At 42.5% G+C, this 20,360-nt stretch overlaps 1 protein-coding gene across 1 annotated transcript in view; it reads right to left on the bottom strand.

The window, feature by feature from the left end:
* The window catches only part of CDC73 (cell division cycle 73), a 130,252-nt gene extending 115,219 nt beyond the window's left edge, over positions 1-15,033 (bottom strand). Inside the window, exons 1-6 of the mRNA XM_056867500.1 lie at positions 14,873-15,033; positions 6,739-6,844; positions 3,227-3,296; positions 2,668-2,730; positions 2,534-2,586; positions 1,653-1,741 (exon numbers count right to left, since the gene is read on the bottom strand). Coding sequence (XP_056723478.1) covers positions 1,653-1,741; positions 2,534-2,586; positions 2,668-2,730; positions 3,227-3,296; positions 6,739-6,844; positions 14,873-15,003 — 512 coding nt within the window. The 5' untranslated portion in view covers positions 15,004-15,033. The remainder of the gene's footprint in view (positions 1-1,652; positions 1,742-2,533; positions 2,587-2,667; positions 2,731-3,226; positions 3,297-6,738; positions 6,845-14,872) is intronic.
* Positions 15,034-20,360: the final 5,327 nt, after the last annotated feature.

Here is a 20,360-nt window from a genome sequence, read left to right as displayed (position 1 = left end):
CCAAGTCTAAGGCTGCAAAATTTGAGAGTAAGTCCTGCTAAATTCACTGGGATTTTCTCTTCTATTAAATATGCATTGGATTGGGCTGCCCATTCTATAGCGAGCATGTTGGAAATACCAGGCTCTTTGCTTAAACAGAAGGTGCCTGTCACATTTCTGACCTTTTCAGTATGCCCCATTAGAAATAGCTATTTTCCTATTAGATTGATTCATGAAGAAGCAGCAAGATTTTTCATACCAACACCGTTATTTCCACTTTCAAGCTGCTTTAAAATGGTACTGTTAAAGCATTACCCATTTTTGCTGTGACACACTGAGAAAAGCTTATGTGCTGAGAGAGGTGTTCTACGAAAGAATATTCACAATTCTCAAATTACTGTATTTATTTGTTGACAAACTGAGAAAATGTGATTTAAATCCTTTTACTGTTAGATGGATCTATAATTGGTTGACAGATCGCACCCAAAGAGTGCTCTTTAATGGTTCTTCATCCACTTGGAGAGGAGTGACTAGTGGAGTGCCTCGGGGATCTGTTCAGGGCCCTGTGTGGTTCAACATCTTTATAAATGATTCCGATGAAGGAATAGAGGGGATGCTTATTAAATTTGCAGATGATACTAAATTGGGAGGGGTAGCAAATAGGGTAGAAGACAGAGCCAGGATAGAGGATGATCTTGACAGGCTGGAGAATTGGGCTAAAACCAACAAAATGCATTTCAACAGAGATAAATGTAAAGTTTTGCATTTAGGTAGGAAAAATCAATTGCATAATTATAGGATGGGGGAGACTTTTCTTAGCAGTAGTGTGTGCAAAAAGGGTCTTGGGGTCTTAGTAGACCAAATACTGAACATGAGTCAGCAGTGTGATGTGGTAGCTAAAAAGGCAAATGAGATCTTGGGCTGCATCAACAGAAGTATAGTGTCCAGATCACGCTAAGTGATGGTATTTCTTTACTCTGCTCTGGTTAGACCTCACCTAGAGTATTGTGTTCAGTTTGGGGCACCGCAATTTAGAGGAGAAGACTGAGAGGCGATATGATAACCATCTTCAAGTACTTGAAGGGCTGTCATATGCAGGATGGTGCCAGGTTGTTTTCTGTTGCCCCAGAAGGTTGGACCAGAACCAACAAGTTGAAATTAAATCAAAAGTTTCCGTCTAGACATTAGGAAGAATTTTCTAACAGAGCGGTTCCTCAGTGGAACCGACTTCCTTGAGAGGTGGTAAGTGCTCCTTCCCTGGAGGTTTTTAAGAAGAGGTTAGATGGCCATCTGTCAGCAATGCTGATTCTATAACCTTAGGCAGTTCATGAGAGGGAGGGCATCTTGGCCATCTTCTGGGCATGGAGTAGGGGTCACAGGGTGTGTGTGAGGGAGGTAGTTGTGAATTTCCTGCACTGTGCAGGGGGTTGAGCTAGATGACCCTGGTGGTGCCTTCCAAGACTATGATTCTATACTTAATGCAACAGTAGGTTTTTTCCCCCAGGTATACCATCCAAAAAAAGAGGGGGTTGCCTTACAATCTCAAAGAAGTTACAGTTACGTGAAGTAATTAAAAAAATGTATGTATAATTTTTTTTAGGGGAGGTTGTCTTACATTGAGGATCTTCTTCCTTTAAATACTGCAATAATATCACGAACAAAGCAAAGCTTGCCTGATCTGCTCTGTTTGCACAATGCCTTCCTTGTGCCCCTCAAGCCGAGCAGCCAGTCGCTCTTTGTCCAGACGTACACACTCTTCATCCTAGGAGAGAAGTAGTGTTATAAGGCTGCCCCTGGCTTTCCTTTGAGAGCAAGCTGTTATAGCATCAGAGAAGCTGCCTGATGGGTCCTGCAAAGGAACCCTTTACCACACTGTACCAAGTTTATTCTGATTAAAGAATCACAAGGAGCACAAGTCCACCAAACAGTGAAACTGGGATGCTGAGTTTAAGACTAGAAACTTGCATTGGCTGCTCTTGTAATAACTCTCCCCTACACTCCTCCATTAGTATTTAATAGCTAGTATTAACCAAGACATTTTAACATAAAACCAAATGCTTAGTGCTGAATTGTTAACATCTAAAGGGAACCCGACAGTTCACTATGGTACAGAATGCATTCCTGATATTTCATGTGATCAGGGAAGAAGTGCTCAGCAAGATTTAACCTAATATGGTCTAGGATCAAACAAACTATTAAATCAGTCCCACGAGTGGAGGAGGACTGTAAGCTTATTTCTTCTCAAACAAAATTCAGTCCCTACCCCTCCACTGCCAGTGGCAGAACTGGCCATTTTTGAAAATGAAAAAGTTTCAAATGCAGTTTGTGGGATACTGGCAGTCCAAACAAAAACAAAATGCCACTGGTCTAGTACAAGTCCCTGGCTTAAGCCTTAACGATTCTTCAGATTGTGATTTTTATTGAGAAGACTTTCCTTCCCTTATACAACCATGAAATATGATGAGCTGCGTTCATGAGAATACAATAAAAATACATTTATTCAAGGAGTAGTAAAAGAAGACAAAAAGTTTACATGTAAACATTACTATCTTACTTCTATTCTTGGTTTCTTTGCTTCTGCTAGTATTTCATCAGCTGCTCTTTTAACTACAAAAAAAATTAAAAGTTATTAATGGGGCAACCTTTCACAAAATGGTATCATTACTATCCTTGATAATTAAATCATACCTTGAGTGGATCGCTGAAGACCTATTTCTAGTGGTGCGCTTCTGTCTATACTTGATGACGTTGCTAGATGGTACAAATGGGAAAATAACAATAACAGATCATTAAAAGGTACAGGCACAAAGCAATCAGCAGGAAAAAAAGGAAAGAGCAGAAGAGACATCTAGAACTGTTTTTTCCTGACTAGCTATCTCACGCATGCAGTATATATTGAGCACAAACAACATTCCTGACTGCCAACTTGGCGTAGCACATTTTCTTGGACTACTTGCCCTTTTGTTTTTTGGGGATAGACAGTCAAGAGCACTCAAAGATCTATTCACATCCTCACCTAAATTTCATTTTAACTCAGGATTTCGGATTTCTATATAGGTTATGTTTAAGTCTAATTAGAGAACAGAGTTCTAGTACGACTTGGCCTCTGACTGTTTGAAGAAATCCAAAACATACCAGCTATATATACCTACATACATATACTTACACACAGAGAAACATATATAAAGCAGGTGAAAAATACTATGACTTGTAAAAAACATTAAAAAGTTAAATGCTCTTAACTCACATGTTTCCCCATTTAGGTATGCAAGTAGATCTTTTCTGTCAGGTCTTCTTACCACCGGAATGTTTTCAGTCTAAAAAGAAGGCAAGTTGGGTATCAGAAACCAACAACAACTTAAAAAGCATACTTTCAAAACAAACCCAAACTAACAAGCCTATACAATAAAGTTTGGTGTCACACTGCTTCTTATACCTCAGACGTAGACAAGCATGTCAAATATACCAGCTTACCACTCAAATGACACTCAGCAAAGGTGCAGATTGAGTATTCTGTTGTGCTACAAATTCCAGCACTGCTGAAAGAAAGTTCAAAGTGGCAAGCACCACGACCTCAAGGACCTGCAGCTGTGATTACTCCAACCAGTCGCAGCAGAATCACTAAGTGTTGCATGGAAGCTGCACAGTGCCACTTCTCTCCACCCCAAGAATGCTTGGGGACCGCTAGAGCCATAAGGTCCACCAGATACCAATGAAATATTCAACATGCCATGTGACAGAAGGGAGTTGTTCTTTGGGCCCTACATCATTAACACCTGAAGGACTAACTATATGTTGTGTGCAAACATATGCAATAAAAGCCATGACAGCTTCTTCTTCTAGACAAATAGCTTCGTCAGAGAAGTGGCTGGGTGCACGTGAGGAAAAGCTGCTTTATCCTTCTTTCACACATCACGAGGAGAAAAGGTAACTGCTCAGAGGGAGAGGGCAGGCAGAAGAAGCAGTAAGCACCTTGTCTTGCCCACTTCAAACTGCCCCATTGAAAAGTTTCTTCATCTAGAAGTAACCACAGTTAGAGTATTATATGAGCTTGTACTCAATAACACTTAAGACATAAAAAGAAAAATACTGATATATTTGCATAGGGCCTACTATCATATCAGTATGATTCAATACAATAGAATTGACACAGGGATGAGACCTTTAGATCGCTTAATAACAGCTCTGTAATGGCTCGTTTCAAATTAATTTTAACTGGCTCCATTTCAGCACATTTCATTAAGTCTGGAACCATCAGACACCAACTGATTAATTATTTTACCAATATTTGTTATCTTTCTGTAAAACAAGACAGATTCAGGGGCAACTACAGCCCTCACAGTGCATGGCTGGAGATGGGGGGGGGGGTTACATGGGTTAAAATTAGGGGGAAAACCTCCACCAGATGTGACTAGGAAATTAATATTATGACCAATCACAATTCTTCATTCTTCAAATTCTGATTAGTACACATTTGGTTTTCCAGCATACACTTTTTCAATGCCTTGGGAGAGATAACAATGTTAACGTTATATGAAATGTTATGCATGTAGTGTTAATACCAATACTTGAATGCTCTTTAAATACACTAAACTAAAATAGGAGAATAACTCATAAAAGAAAAATGTGATTTCTTCCAATAAGGCTGCAAACCAGAATATGCCTAACAGTGCTCTCCTATGGACAGTTACTCCAGTCTAAGCCTATTGACTTCAATGGGCTTAGAATGGAGTAACTCACCATAGGATTGTACTGTAAATGCCACAGAGATTCAGGGCATTTCAGATAAATAAGACTAAGGTGTTAATATATCAAGGGGATTTAATGATGTTTAAAAACATGATTTTAAAAGTACAGGTTGAGTATCCCTTATCCGGACATCCGATATCCGAACGAATACGAAAACCGGACTTTTTAAGCCAGCATACGCGCATTACTCACAGGCCCTCAGCAGGGCCATTGTTGGTTCAATGTACACAAAACTATTTTTAAAATATAGTTTAAAATTACATTGAGGCTACGTGTATAAAGTACAAATAGAACATATATAAAACATAAATGAATTTCGTGTTTAGACTTGGGTGCCATCACCAAGATAGCTTCATTATGTATATACAAAATTTCCAAAATATAGAAAGATCCGATATACAGACCACTTCTGGTCCCAAGCAGTCAGGATAAGGGACACTCAACCTGTATTTCATTTGCTCATGGCTGCCAATGTCAAAATGCATGTGAAGCCGCAAAGACTGTACGTGTTTCCCCACTACCTTGGCAGTACTAAAATTATCTCTACTCCCATTGTTTGTTCTCTGAGCTCCTACAGCAAAGTGGCAATTTCTAAGAAGTGCTTTGCCACAAACATCCTCTGTAGTGTATTTATTTGTTCTCCTTTTGAAGCTTTACCTTGTTCTTTCAAGAATGAGGCAAAGCACAGGTCAAGAAGGAAAATAAGCAGAAATACCACAGCAATGTGCAAGATTACAGGTTGTAAGGCTAAAATGGACAAGAAAGGAACCCAGTACAAAATGGCTAGCTCCTATTACATAGGGTAGGGGTAGCTCCATTACAAGATACCTGCCATAAAAGCAAACATTCTGACTGCAGAGATGGATGAGCAACTTCTTCAGACTGACCGGCTCTCGACTCCTGCATCAAGCCAGCCTGAATGGACACATCTGCCACCAATTAACATAGATCCAACACTCTATAACACATGATGGTGTCATGGGAAACATACCACTCCCACATCTGACAACAGATCAGGAGTGGAGAAATAGTGGACAGGGCCTTATTTCCTGAAATCCTGATCCTCTGAATTTGAAATGTTCAGTTCTGGGCCAAAGCCACTGGGTACTCTGGGAAAAATACAGACACTAGATGTAGAAAACAGGTTGAGATGTGCACTATATTTGAAAGAGGATGGCACAGACATTAAGTCAGCAACAGACTGGACACTGATTTACAGGGACAGCTCTGACACAATGCTACCTTCCTGCTAACCATAGTTAGCAAACTGGTGGCAAGCCTGACAGAAGTCTGCTCCCCCTTCACAACTCCTTCCCTTCCAGGAGTAAATGATCCCTTCCTCTCCTAACTGTAAGGCAGGCAATTCATGATCATCTGATATTCCCTGCTGTTAAAGCTAACCAGAATTTCCTTCAATCTAGCTCCTCAAACCCCCGTCAAATCACTGTTTCAGATCCTGGATTACAAGAAATTCTGGTTGGGCTTAGTGTTGCTAAAGTCATTCCAATGAAGCTGAGGGAGATAGAAGAGGCAGGCAGGAGCCCCTGTGGAAAAAGCATTAGCAAAGGCTGGCCACCAATTCATGAACTGTTGTTAAAAAGGAGCCAAAGTTATGGCCGGACTGGCCTACAGTAACATGCAGAAAATCCTACCTTCTGTGTACGTTTTAATAATTAAATGGGTGAAGCAACAGTGACTGAATTTCACTCAGCATAACTGCCACTCCCTCTCACTGGTCCTCAAAGCTTTATCTGTCTGCAGCCCAAAATATCTTCAGTGCCTGCCAATAAGTTAATATAAATTTTCAAATCTACAAAGCGTAAGAGCTAAGTGCACTGATGCAAATGCATCCAATGTAAATAACGTATTGCAGGACTGTGATTTTGTGATTTCTGCCTTGGGACTTTTTAAGCATTAAATGCCATATTCTCAAATGATATAAGGGTTTGGTTGACAAGCAGGCAACTTAAGAACTTCACCAAGTAATCATGTTCTGTGGGATATATTTACCGCAGCACGCCGGACATAAACAGGATGTGAAAGATGCACATTATTCAACAGGAACAAAATTGAATCCAAAGTATAGTACTCCCTGGGCTGGCCTTCTTTTCCAGTCCTGTAAAGCATGGGAAACAAAGAGCTTAGAAAATAGTTTAGAGACAACACATACAAACACTGATTCTGTTCTGTAGTTGAGCTGGCATGACCAACTACCCTGATCTACTGAAAAAAGCATGTAGGATGAGCTGCTTGGTTACTGCTGTGCTTGGAACCAGAGTGGGGTTGCCATATGCTGGCAAACCTTTTGGGAAGTCTCTTAAGGAACCCATACCAATTGGGGTGCTAAAGATTTTACCAGTGGAAGTTCAGACACTCTAATTATATTTTAAGAAAATACTAAAAATACATATGTGTACAGTAAAAGCTGTTTTGTGAAGTTTAGAATAATAGAAACAGAGTTGGAAGATACCTCCAGGGTCATCTAGTCCAACCCCCTGCATAATGCAGGAATTTACAAAGGAAAGTCAGCCAACTTGCTTGTCTTCTCCCCCATCACAGCTGACTGACCTTTTGCCTTTTATCACCTTGACCACCACAATTATTTCCTCTGGCCTGGGCCAACAGGGGTAAAGATAGCAAAATTTTCTTTTCATCACCCATACCATTAAACTTCAGTTAATTCAACTAGCGCTTAAAGTAGATTCAATGTAACAGACTACTGCAATCAGAACCTGCATCAATAAACCCTGGATTAGGTGTGTTATATGATTGTATCTCAAAGTAATTCCACCAGCACAAGAAAGAAACAAAATAAAAGGATCAAACTACTGCTGATGGTCACAACACAGGCTAAGAATGGATTATATACCTAGCCACATTACAATAGTATAGTGCAACTCTTTTCCCCCACAGAGATGTCTTACTGCAGTAAGAGTTTTTAATCAAGTATTGGATATATCTGCAATCCTATTTGTAGAAAAAAAACTAAGACTTTGAAATGTCATAAATATGCCAATTAGTACAATTTCATAAGCTGCAGTCCAAATCCCCCTCGAAATGCTCTTCTTGAGGGATTCTCACTCAACAGCATAATTTCAGTGGCATTTGTCCTGCAATGAGATGTGGGGGTGATTCTCACTCAACAGCATAATTTCAGTGGCATTTGTCCTGCAATGAGATGTGGGGGTGAGAAAGTCATGTTCCACAGCAGCAAATCTTTCTGTACACAGAAAATGACATCCCTCAACAGAATCTCATAAGCACATTGGGAGGTCTTAAGGAAACCTCTCTCTGTGTCAACCTCAGTCCTACATCAGGTTTCATTTAAAAAAGGCACATTTCCCCTTATAACTTCACAACAGAAGGGCCTAGGAACTTATTTTTGTTTTCGAGACTCCAACAATCATGACAATACATTGCTAAAAGGTTTGATCACACAAGCACAATAGCAATTTTTAATCATTTACAAACCTCCACAAGGCTTCTGGTGGCACGACAAAAAATACAGGGGAAAGAGTGGCTCACAGTGTGGATGCAGCTATAGATAGTTCAATCATAAATAAATGCTGTATTAAAAAATCCTACCCCTCAGTGTTAATCTAAGTGGCTGAAATTCTGCTTGGACAGGCAGCACTTTGCATATGTGCAATTTTTAAAACAAATGCAAACTTGTTTGGCAAACATTCAAGTTGTTCACTGCCAGCTCACCAGACTAGGTGATCAACTTGTATCTGATCATCTAATTTGAACACGGTAAGTCTGACTGCTGAGCATGTTTGACACAAAATTAACAGCACCCCTAGTTCTTTTTTTTAATTATTAAATGTATACCCATACACGGCAAAAAAAACAACAACTCAACTACACAACAAAATTCTAATGAACCTCTTCCCTTTCATGGACCTCAAGGCAGCTTACACAGAAGTTCCAGGAAGTCTCTGTCATCCAGACACTTACTATACCCTGGCTGCAGCAAGGATACCCTGTGCTTTCCAACCATTTCTGTGGGAACCAAGTAACTGCAGGAAAGTAGCATAGTTCATAAGCAATGACAAAGGAAAGTCTGGACTTGGAAAGCATGTGCTTTCCTTCCCTCAAATGCAGCTCAAAAATTAATTGTTTCTACTTTTGTAACAAACCTGGTTAACATCTGAACCACAACTATGGTTTACCCCTGCCCTACATAACAGGACTAAACTGTGATTTGGAATCCCAGTTTGAAGACAAGAAACCATAGTTTATGTCTTGGAAATGAAACTATCATTTATTATTATTTATTAAAAATAAAGATTGCATCAATATACAGCCTCATGCTACATAATTAAAAACTAATCCTTATTTCATGATGAATAACCCTTGGACTATAATGCATCTTAAACAAAAAACTATCTTTAGATAATTTTTTCCCCAAAAAGCATTTTATTTAAAAAAACTGATTTAAATTTTTGAAAAATCTGGTTTAAATAAAAAAAAATGATTTAAAAAATCAAATCATTGATTTTTATCCACCCTGTCTACATTCCTAGCCATCCCTGCTGAGAATTCTTTTTAAAGAGGGAGCAGAGGGAAATCATTCAAACCAGGCTTGACCGGTTAGCCATACAAGTTACAGCATGTTATTAATTTAGAACTGAAAATCAAAATTCAAAAAAACTTTTTTAAAAAAATCAATAGTACACCCTTTACAGCATAATCAGGGGTGGATTGGCAGAAATGCTCATCCAAGTAGCAGCTAGAAAAGTTGCATTCAAGCAAAGATCTGTTTCCTTTTTAAACTGCACAGCGATTTAGAGTTTGTTGTGAGTTGTGGAACCTGCCTCTCTCTGTAGAAGCCAAATTGCAAGCCTTAGGTCCATGCCAAAGAACATGTAAAAGTGCAAGTGTGTTAGCAAATAACCAACATTAGAAAGAGTTAGATCATGGAAGACAATCTTTTTTACAACACAAGAAGCAAAATCAGGGCATTATAATCTCTTCTCTGTCTCTTGGCAACTCTTACGAACACCACACTCAGCTCTATATGGCTCCTTGCAACATGATCTATTCAAGATTCCAAAGAGAATTTAAGAATTAAAAAAAAAAACTACAGAAGGAGACATCAAAATCATTCTTTTGCTAATTTGAGCCTTTCCACTCCCAGTGGGGGCAGGAAAAGAGCACAGTAGTGCTTCACAACATTCGGAGACATTCAGAAGTGGTTTGCTATTGCCTGCCTCCACATGGGCTGAGAGAGTTCTGGAAGAATTGTGACTGGCCTAACAAGGTCACCCAGCAGGCTTCATGTGGAGAAGTGGGGAATCAAACCTGGTTCTCCAGATCAGAGTCCATCACTCTTAACCACTACAGTGTCTCTTTCACTCACAGACATCTGGCCAAGAATCCCCTTTGCACTCGTCACTCCCTCCTTACAATGTGCTCACTTTAAGATGCAACTCAAGAGCAGGCCTTTAACATAATGTATGCAGCCAGATAAGCATATGTAGGATTGCAGACATATCCGAACATCACAGTCCCATAGATTCCACTGCAGCTTTCTTCCAGCCTTAATCTCTCAGCGGGCTGCTCACCATTCCATTCTCTTTTCTATTCGCAGTCAGTTCAGAGACCACTGCCACATTGTATCCCATCCTGGTCATTCTTGTATTCATAACCAACTCCCCACACTCCACTTCCTTCTCTTCTGTCCATCCTTCACTGAATTCACTAGCTCTCACTTCCAAATAAGCATGCATAAAAATGTAACAATAACAGCCAGGTTTATGGAATGCACTCCTACAAGTAGAGGTGGTTCCCCCCCCCCCATTTTTTAAAGTTGGATTTGTATGGAAACACAAATCAATGGCAACTGGCCATAACTCTACACTTAGAGGCTATTGGTCAGCGGCAGAGAAAAGGAGTTGCATTCTTGTTTTCCAGACAGGTCAGTGTTAAAATGATAGATTAGAGTAGATTTAGGTCTCCTACCTCCTGCTTCTTCCCTGCAAAATGTCCTCATCACCCTATTATCTCAAAGGGGCCAGTGAGTATTCCCATCCTGGCCTCTTCCTTCCAATCAAGACATCATACCAAGCAGGGTGAATAAAAACCAATGATTTTTTTGTAATAAAAAAATCATTTAAAATTTAAACTGGATTTTTTAAAATAAAATGCTTTTTGAGGAAAAATCTATCTAAAGATAGTTTAAATAGTTTCTTATTTAAGATACATTATAGTCCAAAGGTTATTCATCATGAAATAAGGGCTAGTTTTTAATTATATAGCATGAGACTGTATATTCATGCAACGTTTAATTTTTTTGGTAAATGAATTCTAGTAATCCATTCACAATGTTATGTTCTTCCAGAGGTTTCTGTAAGATTATTTGGGGCAATTTTTCTATCTAGAAGATATTATCACAGATGCTTGATTTTGCAGTTCTCAAAACTGTGAATTTGTGTCTGCAGAGATAACGTGCCTCTTCTTCACAGCAAAAATGTTATAAAATAAACATACAGAGTTGAGAAAAAGACCTTAATCCCATTGTTCCTTTGCAAATCTATGTACATAGAATCAACTCCTTACCTCTTAAGAGCTAAGTTTCAAGAAGTTCAATTAATAGAAGCTTCTCTGGAGTGGAATAGATTTGCACAAGGAGCTAAGTGAGAGGAGGGAGGGACAGGCAGTAAAAATGAAAGTGAAACCTTTTTAGCAGAACTCTACACAAGTTTTGGAATCTTTATGTTTACAGCCTGAGTTTTATCATATTATTCTCCCCCTGGAGGAGAAAATCTATATCGCACCAGGCTGTAAAAGAGACCCAGTTTGGGAATACTTTACTGAAGTTTCTCTACTTATGGGTAAGGCAGACATGCATGCAAAATGCAAACACTGCAACAATGAAATGCAAGGCATAGTGGCCCAAATGAAGCTGGAGATAGTCACTTTGCAATAATTTCATAATTCTCTATACTATTTCTAATAGTATAACCAAATCAGTAATTTTTTGATATGACTGCAAAACTAATCTGAAAAGTTATTATTCTAAGAATGAAACCTTCATCTGGTTGTAAATATTAAGATTATACCAGCAATAATGAGTCTTTATGTAGAAAACCATGATTTAAACCAAATCTTACTGACCACTGTTTTAGATCGTGATTTAAATCAATTTGATTTAAATAAAATCCACCTTGATACCAAGACAAACTACATTTATGAAGACAGGACAGTGAAGGAAAGACTGTGGCAGAACTGCCCCGCCCATCTCTCTGTGCACAGAAAACAGCAAAGAATTCACTTACTGTTCTTTTAACTAGGGTAGCGGTACTCCCTCCATGGCTCACAGAAAACCAGATTCACAATTACCATAAACCAAAAGAACCACATTACTTCCATCCCTGCACTTCAGGAAGGATCACCGCTTAGCCATTATTTCTCCAACAGTTGTTTCAATGTGGGAACCACCTGTCAATCACAAGCCGCACCAGGTAAGGGCCTTGCCACATTGGGGCACCTCAAAACAGGGCTCAGAAGCCACAAAAAATGTGACTCCCAAACCACTGGGCACCGGTGAGCTAGAAAGTGCACTCCCTGCCTGTGAAACTCTATTATGCTGTCTTTCAAACATGTTTAGGACTAGAGGCAAGTAAATTCACACACTGTTTTCAGGGCGGGGGGTGCCCTGTTTTGGATAAAGATAAAATAATGGAATCCTGTATGGACCAGATACCTCTTTGGTAACATCTGACTGACTGGTGTAGGATGCTGAACTAGAGGTCTGATAAAATCCAACAATATCAATGTCCTCCTGATTTATCACATAAGGTATCCAAACCTTCTGCCATGCATGTAGAACTATACATGTGATGAAGAAATTGGACAGGGAGAACTTTTTATCTTCCTCTCTTAATAGGAAATACCCAGTGAAGTTGACGTATAAATCGATTCAAGACAAACAAGAGACTGTGGGGGTTGCCGCATTATGTATTCCCAGGGATGTATTAAGAGTTTGAAAATGTTATAAAAAATACTGTTCGCACTTTCTATGTATTCCCACCAATGTATTAAGAGTTTGAAAACGTTATAAAAAATACTGTTCGCACTTTGTTTGGCCCCTTTAGCTGTGAAGACGTCTTCTAACCATTTATTAGCCGTGGCATCCAAAAACCCTTTTAAAGCGATGTTTTTAAGAACATTTTCAAACTCTTAATACATCGCTGTGAATACAAAGTGCGGTAACCCCTTGTGTTTCTTCATTCAACAGAGCTTAAATTGTAGCATTCTCAGCCAGTGGAGGTGTGTGACAGCCACACGCAGATTTTAAAAGGGATTCGACAGACTCATGGAACTTGCATAGGTCCATCAATAGCTTCTAAAACATGATGACCAAAAGGAATTTTACCAATGAACTTCTAAAGACTAGTAGGAACATCAAGAGGCCTTTGCCTCTTATGCCCCCATCTGCAGGCCCTCCACAGCGACTGGTTGAAGCAGGATGCTGGAGTCCAGAAGACCATATGGTCCAATGCAACAGGGCGCTTGCTCGCTATGGAGTTTGGGGAACTAGTCTGTCAACCACTCCCGCTTTATCCTTGTAGCATTCTTTGTGTGTGTGTTAAGTGCCGTCAAGTCGCTTCCGACTCATGGCGACCCTATGAATGAAAGTCCTCCAAAATGTCCTATCTTTGACAGCCTTGCTCAGATCTTGCAAATTGAAGGCTGTGGCTTCCTTTATTGAGTCAATCCATCTCTTGTTGGGTCTTCCTCTTTTCTTGCTGCCCTCAACTTTTCCTAGCATGACTGTCTTTTCCAGTGACTCTTGTCGTCTCATGACGTGACCAAAATACGACAGCCTCAGCTTAGTTTTTTAGCTTCTAGGGTCAGTTCAGGCTTGATTTGATCTAGAACCCACTGATTTGTTTTTTTGGCAGTCCATGGAATCCGTAACGCTCTCCTCCAACACCACATTTCAAAGGAATCTATTTTCTTCCTATCAGCTTTCTTCACTGTCCAGCTTTCACACCCATACATAGTAAGTAGCATGGATGCTGGAGTCCATAAGACCATAAGGTCCAATGCAACAGGGCGCTTGCTCGCTATGGAGTTTGGGGGACTAGTCTGTCAACCACTCCCACTTTATCCTTGTAGCATTCTTACCCCCGGGCTAAGCACGGGGCAAGGTTCCTCGACAGGACGTGGTGAAGCAGAGATTTGAACCCAGACCTCTACAGCATACGTTGGTTATTGAGACCAGTGCGAGTGGATCCGCCCTCCTCCCTCCACCCTACCACCACACACACTCCCTTTCAAGGAGCCCTTTCCTTCTCCCTTCCATCTTACACTACAATTGTACCTCTTCTATTGTGAAATTATTGAATAAACAGTGCCCATATACCGACCACCTGCCTTACATGTGTATCCCCCCACCAGTGAACTTCCGGAGAAGTGATTTGACCGTATTTGAGATGACCTTATACTATTGTTATATAAACTACCAGTTTACAAGTATAGTTAATGAATTATAGGTGAAGTTCATTTTTGCCAGTTCATCCCAAAACGCGATGGCCTTTAGCCAAGTTTTTTTTTTTTTTTGAACTCTTCCAAATCTTCACCATGTAAAGCACTGGTTCCCAACTGGTGGTCCGTGGACCCCCAGGGGTCCGCGAGAACTAAATTAAGGTCCGCGAAACAAAGTTATAAACCCATAATAAATTAATATTTTCAATTGAAAGTTCTCTGTTTTAAAAATATATATTCAAATATTATTCTAAGTTTAATGTTTAACTAACAGTTATGATTAAAGTTTATTTTTCAAATTGTCCGAATTTTTATTTGGAACCTTGGGGTCCCTGCACCGAACAAAAAAGTCCTAGTGGTCAAAAAAAGGTTGGGAACCACTGATGTAAAGAATCTGTAAGTTTGGCCACCCGCGTCTAGAGCCACAATTATCTCCCTCCAGTCCTCGACTGAAGGTTGATTGACTTGTTTCCGCTTCTTTGCTACTGTAATTCCTGCTGCTGCAAAAACTACACTGGCGTATAACTCCATCGTGTTGATCCATATCCTTGGTTGTGGAGACCCGTGCGAGCGGATCCGCCCTCCCCACCCACCCACCCTCCGTCCCTTTCGAGGAGCCCTTCCCTTCCCCCTCCCCCTCCATGCTCACCCCCAGATGACATAGTTGGTCTTGACGTTCTTGGGCCAGGAGAACTCGCCGAAGATCACCTCGTCCCCCTTCACCACGATCTCCTTCTTCTGCGTGTTGTACTGGCGCAGCACGCTCAGGACGTCCGCCATCGCCTCAGCTCGCCCTCCTCCTCCTCCCCCTCAGGCCTTCCTCCTCCGACCGGCCGCCTCGCTGACAGGAAAGGAAGGAAAGCGCGCACGACCGACCGACCGACCGACCAACCGACGGAGCCGCGGCCCAGACGACGACACCGCCGCGCCGCGCGACGCTCAGCCGGAGAGCGAAAAGAGGACCCCGCCGGGCTGCCCTCGCTCGCGCCTGCGCCTAAGACTCTCCCGACGGCGGCCCTGGGAAGGCAGCGAGGCGGCCTGGGCTTGCTCAGAGGCCCCGCCCCCAGTTCTCCAGAGCGGGCGGCGCCGAGGGTGATTGGCAGCGCGCCGAACCACTCGCGGGGACGCGGGAGGGCCGGGGCTGCGGTCCGGTTGGGCCGTGGGCTCGGCGCTGAAAACAGGGCAAAAAAAAAAAAAAACACCCGGCAGGCAATGTAATAGTAGAAAAGAGCAAGAGTCCAGAATAATAAAATAAAATAAAAAATTTATTAAAGATAAATAAATAATAAAAGGATAAAAAAATAATATTTTTTTGGTTCGTCTTTACGGTGCTCCCGGACTCTTGCCCTGTTCGACGACTGCAGACAGACTAACACTGGGAATTATCTTTCAGGCAATGTAATAGCTAGCCTCCGAGGGCAGGGGTCCTCGACGGCGCAGGAGAGGGGGCGGGGCGGGCGTCGGCTTTCCTCGACCTGCTTATGGCCCTGAGGAGGCTGGCGAAGCTGAGGCTCGCGGGTTGTCGGGCCAGGTCGGTGCGGTGGGCGTTTTTGCGCGCGCGCGCGGCGGGGGGTTTTACGGTAGAGGTCGGTGAGCGTTCGGGGGGCGCCCGTATTCCGAGGCTTGCGGTAGAGGCTCGGCCGGCCCAGGCGCGGAGGTTCCTCTGTTCCGGACAGGGAGCTTTTGCTGTGTCTACTCAGAAGTAAGCTTGCTTTGCAGAACTGTAGCGTGGAGCAAGGCGGGCGAGGGCAGGCAGGACCACCGTCTGCAGCGACTGCAGTCGGAGCCCATTGCAATGAAGGGATTCAGGCTGGAGTAGCAGCAGCACCTAGAACTGCATCGCCAGTCTGTCCTTCAGCAATCCCCCAAAAGCCACTTGCTCAGGCAGGTAGATCTTAAGCAGGTAAACGTTTATCCAGGAGCAGCCCGCAGGTTCCAAGCTGCTAATGGCGAACCAAACTGCAAAACGTGGTTTTAAGCATAAGAGCCATCCCAGGTGCAAAACCAAGCAGCCTGGGAGTTAAAGAGATAACAGGGTGCCTGGTTGAAGGGAAAACGCACACAAGTGTATCTTGATTCGTGAGAGGACCAGCTCTGCCATCTGAGTGGGGCTCCCAGGTTTTTATTAAGAAAGACACATAATGAATGAATAGCAAGGTTGATCGTTACTTTAGAGCAGTGGTTCCCAACCTTTTTTGGACCAGGGACCACTAGGACTTTTTTGTTCGGTGCAAGGATCCCAAGGTTCAAAATAAAAATTCCGAGAATTTGAAAATAAACTTTAATCATAACTGTTAGTTAAACATTAAGCTTAGAATAATATTTGAATATATATTTTTATAATAGAGAACTTTTAATTGAAAATATTAATTTATTATGGGTTTATAACTTTGTTTCATGGACCTTAATTTAGTTCCAGGGGTCCGCGGACCCCTGGTTGGGAACCAGTGCTTTAGACAATGGAATTTTAGGCAATGCATACCACGATTAATGAGATCAAGGCATAGAGAAACAATGATACATTCTATCTTGGAGTTAGCATCTTTACAGCAAACATCTGGCTGTCTAGTACCTTACAATGAGTGGATTAAGCTAATCCCTTTAAGATTGCCCCACTGAGGTCATTAGGTCACTGTACAGTCAGTAGACTTTGGACAATATATATCCAGAGATGAGACCCAGAAATCGTTATGACAATATTATAAGCAATGAGGGTGTGCCCAGCCAAAGCAATAAAATCATAAGAACTGCTACACCTGGTAGGAAGTGAGCAAGCCATAATACTGAAGTGCCTGTTAGAGACTCAAGGTCAGAGCGGTGGGGGGGGGGAGGAAAGGAGCGGGTACAGCATAATGAAACAAAATCGAAATAATACTGGAACAGAGATGGGCCTAACTCATGTCAAGAGCCTGCCTGGACAGCCAGACACGTGGTGGTTTGAACTTCTCAGAGAAACAAAGCCCAGAGACACATGAACAACAAACAATGAATACACTTGAACAGAAACAAGCATGGTGCTTGGCATGGTTCTTGACAGGTAGCGCTGGAACCTGCATGCCTAACCAGCACGGGGTCTGCTTGAACGTGTGAAGAGTACTTTCCCGCTCCAGCGAGTCGTCCGTGTCAGCTTCTGTTGAAGAAAAGCAAGCTGGGTCCTCATTTCACCGACCCCGGAAGGATGGAAGGCTGAGTCAACCTCGAGCCGGCTACCCGAAACCGACTGCCGTTGGGATCGAACTCAGGTCGTGAGCAGAGCTTTTGACTGCACTCCCGCAGCTTACCACTCTGCGCCACGGGGCTCTCGGTACCTTAAAGACTAACAAAAATTCCTGGCAGGGTACAAGCTTTTGTGAGCCACAGCTCACTTCTTCAGCTTCTACTACATTAATTCAGGCAAAGGGCTTACAGGAAAGTCTAAGCCGTGGTCTCGCAAAACTGCTCCATATGCTGTAGTAGAAAAGGGCAAGAGTCCAGTAGCACCTTAAAGACTAACAAAAATATTTTCTGGCAGGGTATGAGCTTTCGTGAGCCACAGCTCACTTCTTCAGATACAGCTAGAATGTGAATCCATCTGTCTTTAAGTAGAGGAAAGTGAATTCAGACAAGCATTAGTATGTAAATTTAACAGTATGTAAATGTGAATAGCAGGCGTGATGGGATTAGGTGTGGTATGCAGAAGAGTCTGCTCCATATGCTGTACTTGCTCTACTCGAAAAAACCATCCATCAGCATGTAATTATGAGTCATCCATAATCACTCTTGACAACTGGGTGTTTCTCAAGGATGGCCATTATTGATGCTTGGATAGAAGTCCTAGTTAGTAGGACAGAGATACTATTGGGACCAGTAAATGGTAATCAGGTGGGGGTGAAAGTGGTGCATTATTATCTAAAGATACTAATAGCTTTAGATACTAATGTCTTCTGTTGCCCTCAGCTGACAGAACTTGCTTCTCAGTCAAGCCTCAGCAGACTCTAGTAGCGCATATTCACTAAAAGAGCCACATGACTGCTGTATCCTCAATGTGCCACCCCACCAAACATACATATAAAGTAAGATACAGCTGTTAAATATATAACTGTAACCTTTTAAAATTACCAGATTACTTCTTAGCATGTAGAGTTGTCTCTCCCCGTGACTTTTGAACTTCAGCCAGGCCACATGTTTCTAGAATGAAGGGAATGGTTTCCTTCTCTCCTTCCTTACTCTCTCCTCAGAATGGGTGATAGGGCTCCTAGAGGAGAGTAAGCTAGCTGTGTGTTTGATGGCTTTTTAACCCTAGTGTTCATAATTTTTTTCTCCTCTTCATTCACGTGTGGATATGTATTTGCTGACTCTCTTTAATTTCATGGTTACAGCCTATTTCATCAGATGCATAATGTTATAATTAATCTGTTATTTTTAATGTGGTATAAAACTCCTTTTTGATTTTGGTCGGCATGGTTAATTCCAGAGATAATTGTGCCAAGACCTCACAAGGGCATAGACTGGGAATGTTATTTACAACACTAAAGGGGTTACCACAGTTGTATTCCCAGCAATGTATTAAGAGTTTGAAAACGTTATAAAAAATACTGTTCGCACTTTCTGTGTATGCCCACCGATGTATTAAGAGTTTGAAAACGTTATAAAAAATACTGTTCGCACTTTGTTTGGCCCCTTTAGCTGCGAAAACGTTTTCCAACCATTTATAAGCCATAGTATCCAAAAACTCTTTTAAAGCGATGTTTTTTTATAACATTTTCAAACTACTCTGAAGATGCCTGCCACAGCTGCTGGCGAAACGTCAGGAAAGAAAATTCCAAGACCACGGTTACACAGCCCGGATAACCTACAAGAACCAATGAACTCTGACCGTGAAAGCCTTCGACAATATCTTAATACATTATTGGGAATACCTAGTGCAGTAACAGCCTAGGGCTCACAGCCCAATCCTGAAGGGGAGGTACTTGTGCCGCGGCCATGGATGGTGCAGCAAAAGCACAGCTCAGCCACCTCCGAAGAGGTTTGCTGTACCGCAGCCAGCTCCGCAAATTTGGCATTTTAAATCAATTAACGTTGAGGCAGACGCTGGTGCTGAGGGCGTCCACCTCTAGGTCTACTGGGCGCTCACATTTCACCACCACTTGCTGCAGCTTTCCACATAGACTGATCCCCAACAGGAAAAGCCATCCAACAGGGCCATATCCATCGTGAAAGGATGCTGAATCAGTCGGTAAGCCTTTGGGTGGAGCAAAAAGTTGCCATTTGCATGAAGGGCTTTACCTGTTGGATTACTTCCTGCAGCAGTCTGTTGAGAAAAAACTGCATGCATGGCCGCAAAAGGATGCGTGAGGTGGGTGCATGGGATCCACCAGGATAGTCAACCGGTCTGGTTGGGAGCCTTTAGGGGTGGGGCCTGTGGCATTAGTGGCACTGATAAGCATAAGCGCTGCCTGGCCCATGAGGGCTGCCAACCTCAGTAGAGGAAAAGGGGGATGAGAATGTGGTTTGGGGTGCAATGCCTAGCATACTTGAATAGATGTGGGCGCCCAGTCGGGTCCTGCCTGTACATATGTTGTACCTGAAATGAAACTTTGGTGGGAGAGCTCAGCCACGGGGTGTAGACTTTGCTCTCCAAGGTGGGCTTTTGTGCAGAGTGCCAGCCCTGTTGTGCACAGTGCTCTCCTTGTGCTCTTGCTGCCACCATGAGTGTCGTGCTGCTCACAATAAGTCCACATGGCTGGGAGGGAACTGTCAGCATCCTGAGCTGCACGTGCCTTACCTGCTGGAAGGTCTCTGTGGCAGGACTGGTGCTTATGAAGGGGTTGGTGCTCCGCTATAGGTTGCCACTGTAGGGGCTTGGCCCCCTTTTGCCCCCAGCCCATTGGCTGGCCACTTCGTCGACATCCTCAGCTGACTGGGCCCTGGGGGCAAGGGTGCACCGAAGGGGGACGGAACTGTCAAACTCCTATAATGGGACTCTATGAGCCATGTTTTTAGCTGGTGTAACTACGCTGGGTGTTCCCAGCCTGAAAGCTCTCAGGAAGCTGACTAATGTCGTCCCCGCCCCTGGGAACACTCCCTTTCATGCTGACGCAGGCCCCTGCGCTGGAGATACGCCACCACGGGGGCTGGCCCAGCACTCGTGCATCACA

The sequence above is a fragment of the Euleptes europaea genome, chromosome 2, assembly GCF_029931775.1.
Source record: "Euleptes europaea isolate rEulEur1 chromosome 2, rEulEur1.hap1, whole genome shotgun sequence".
Classification (NCBI taxonomy): Eukaryota; Metazoa; Chordata; class Lepidosauria; order Squamata; family Sphaerodactylidae; genus Euleptes; species Euleptes europaea.
The sequence above is the reverse complement of the archived record's forward strand: the minus strand, read 5'-3'. Positions and strand labels throughout refer to the sequence as shown.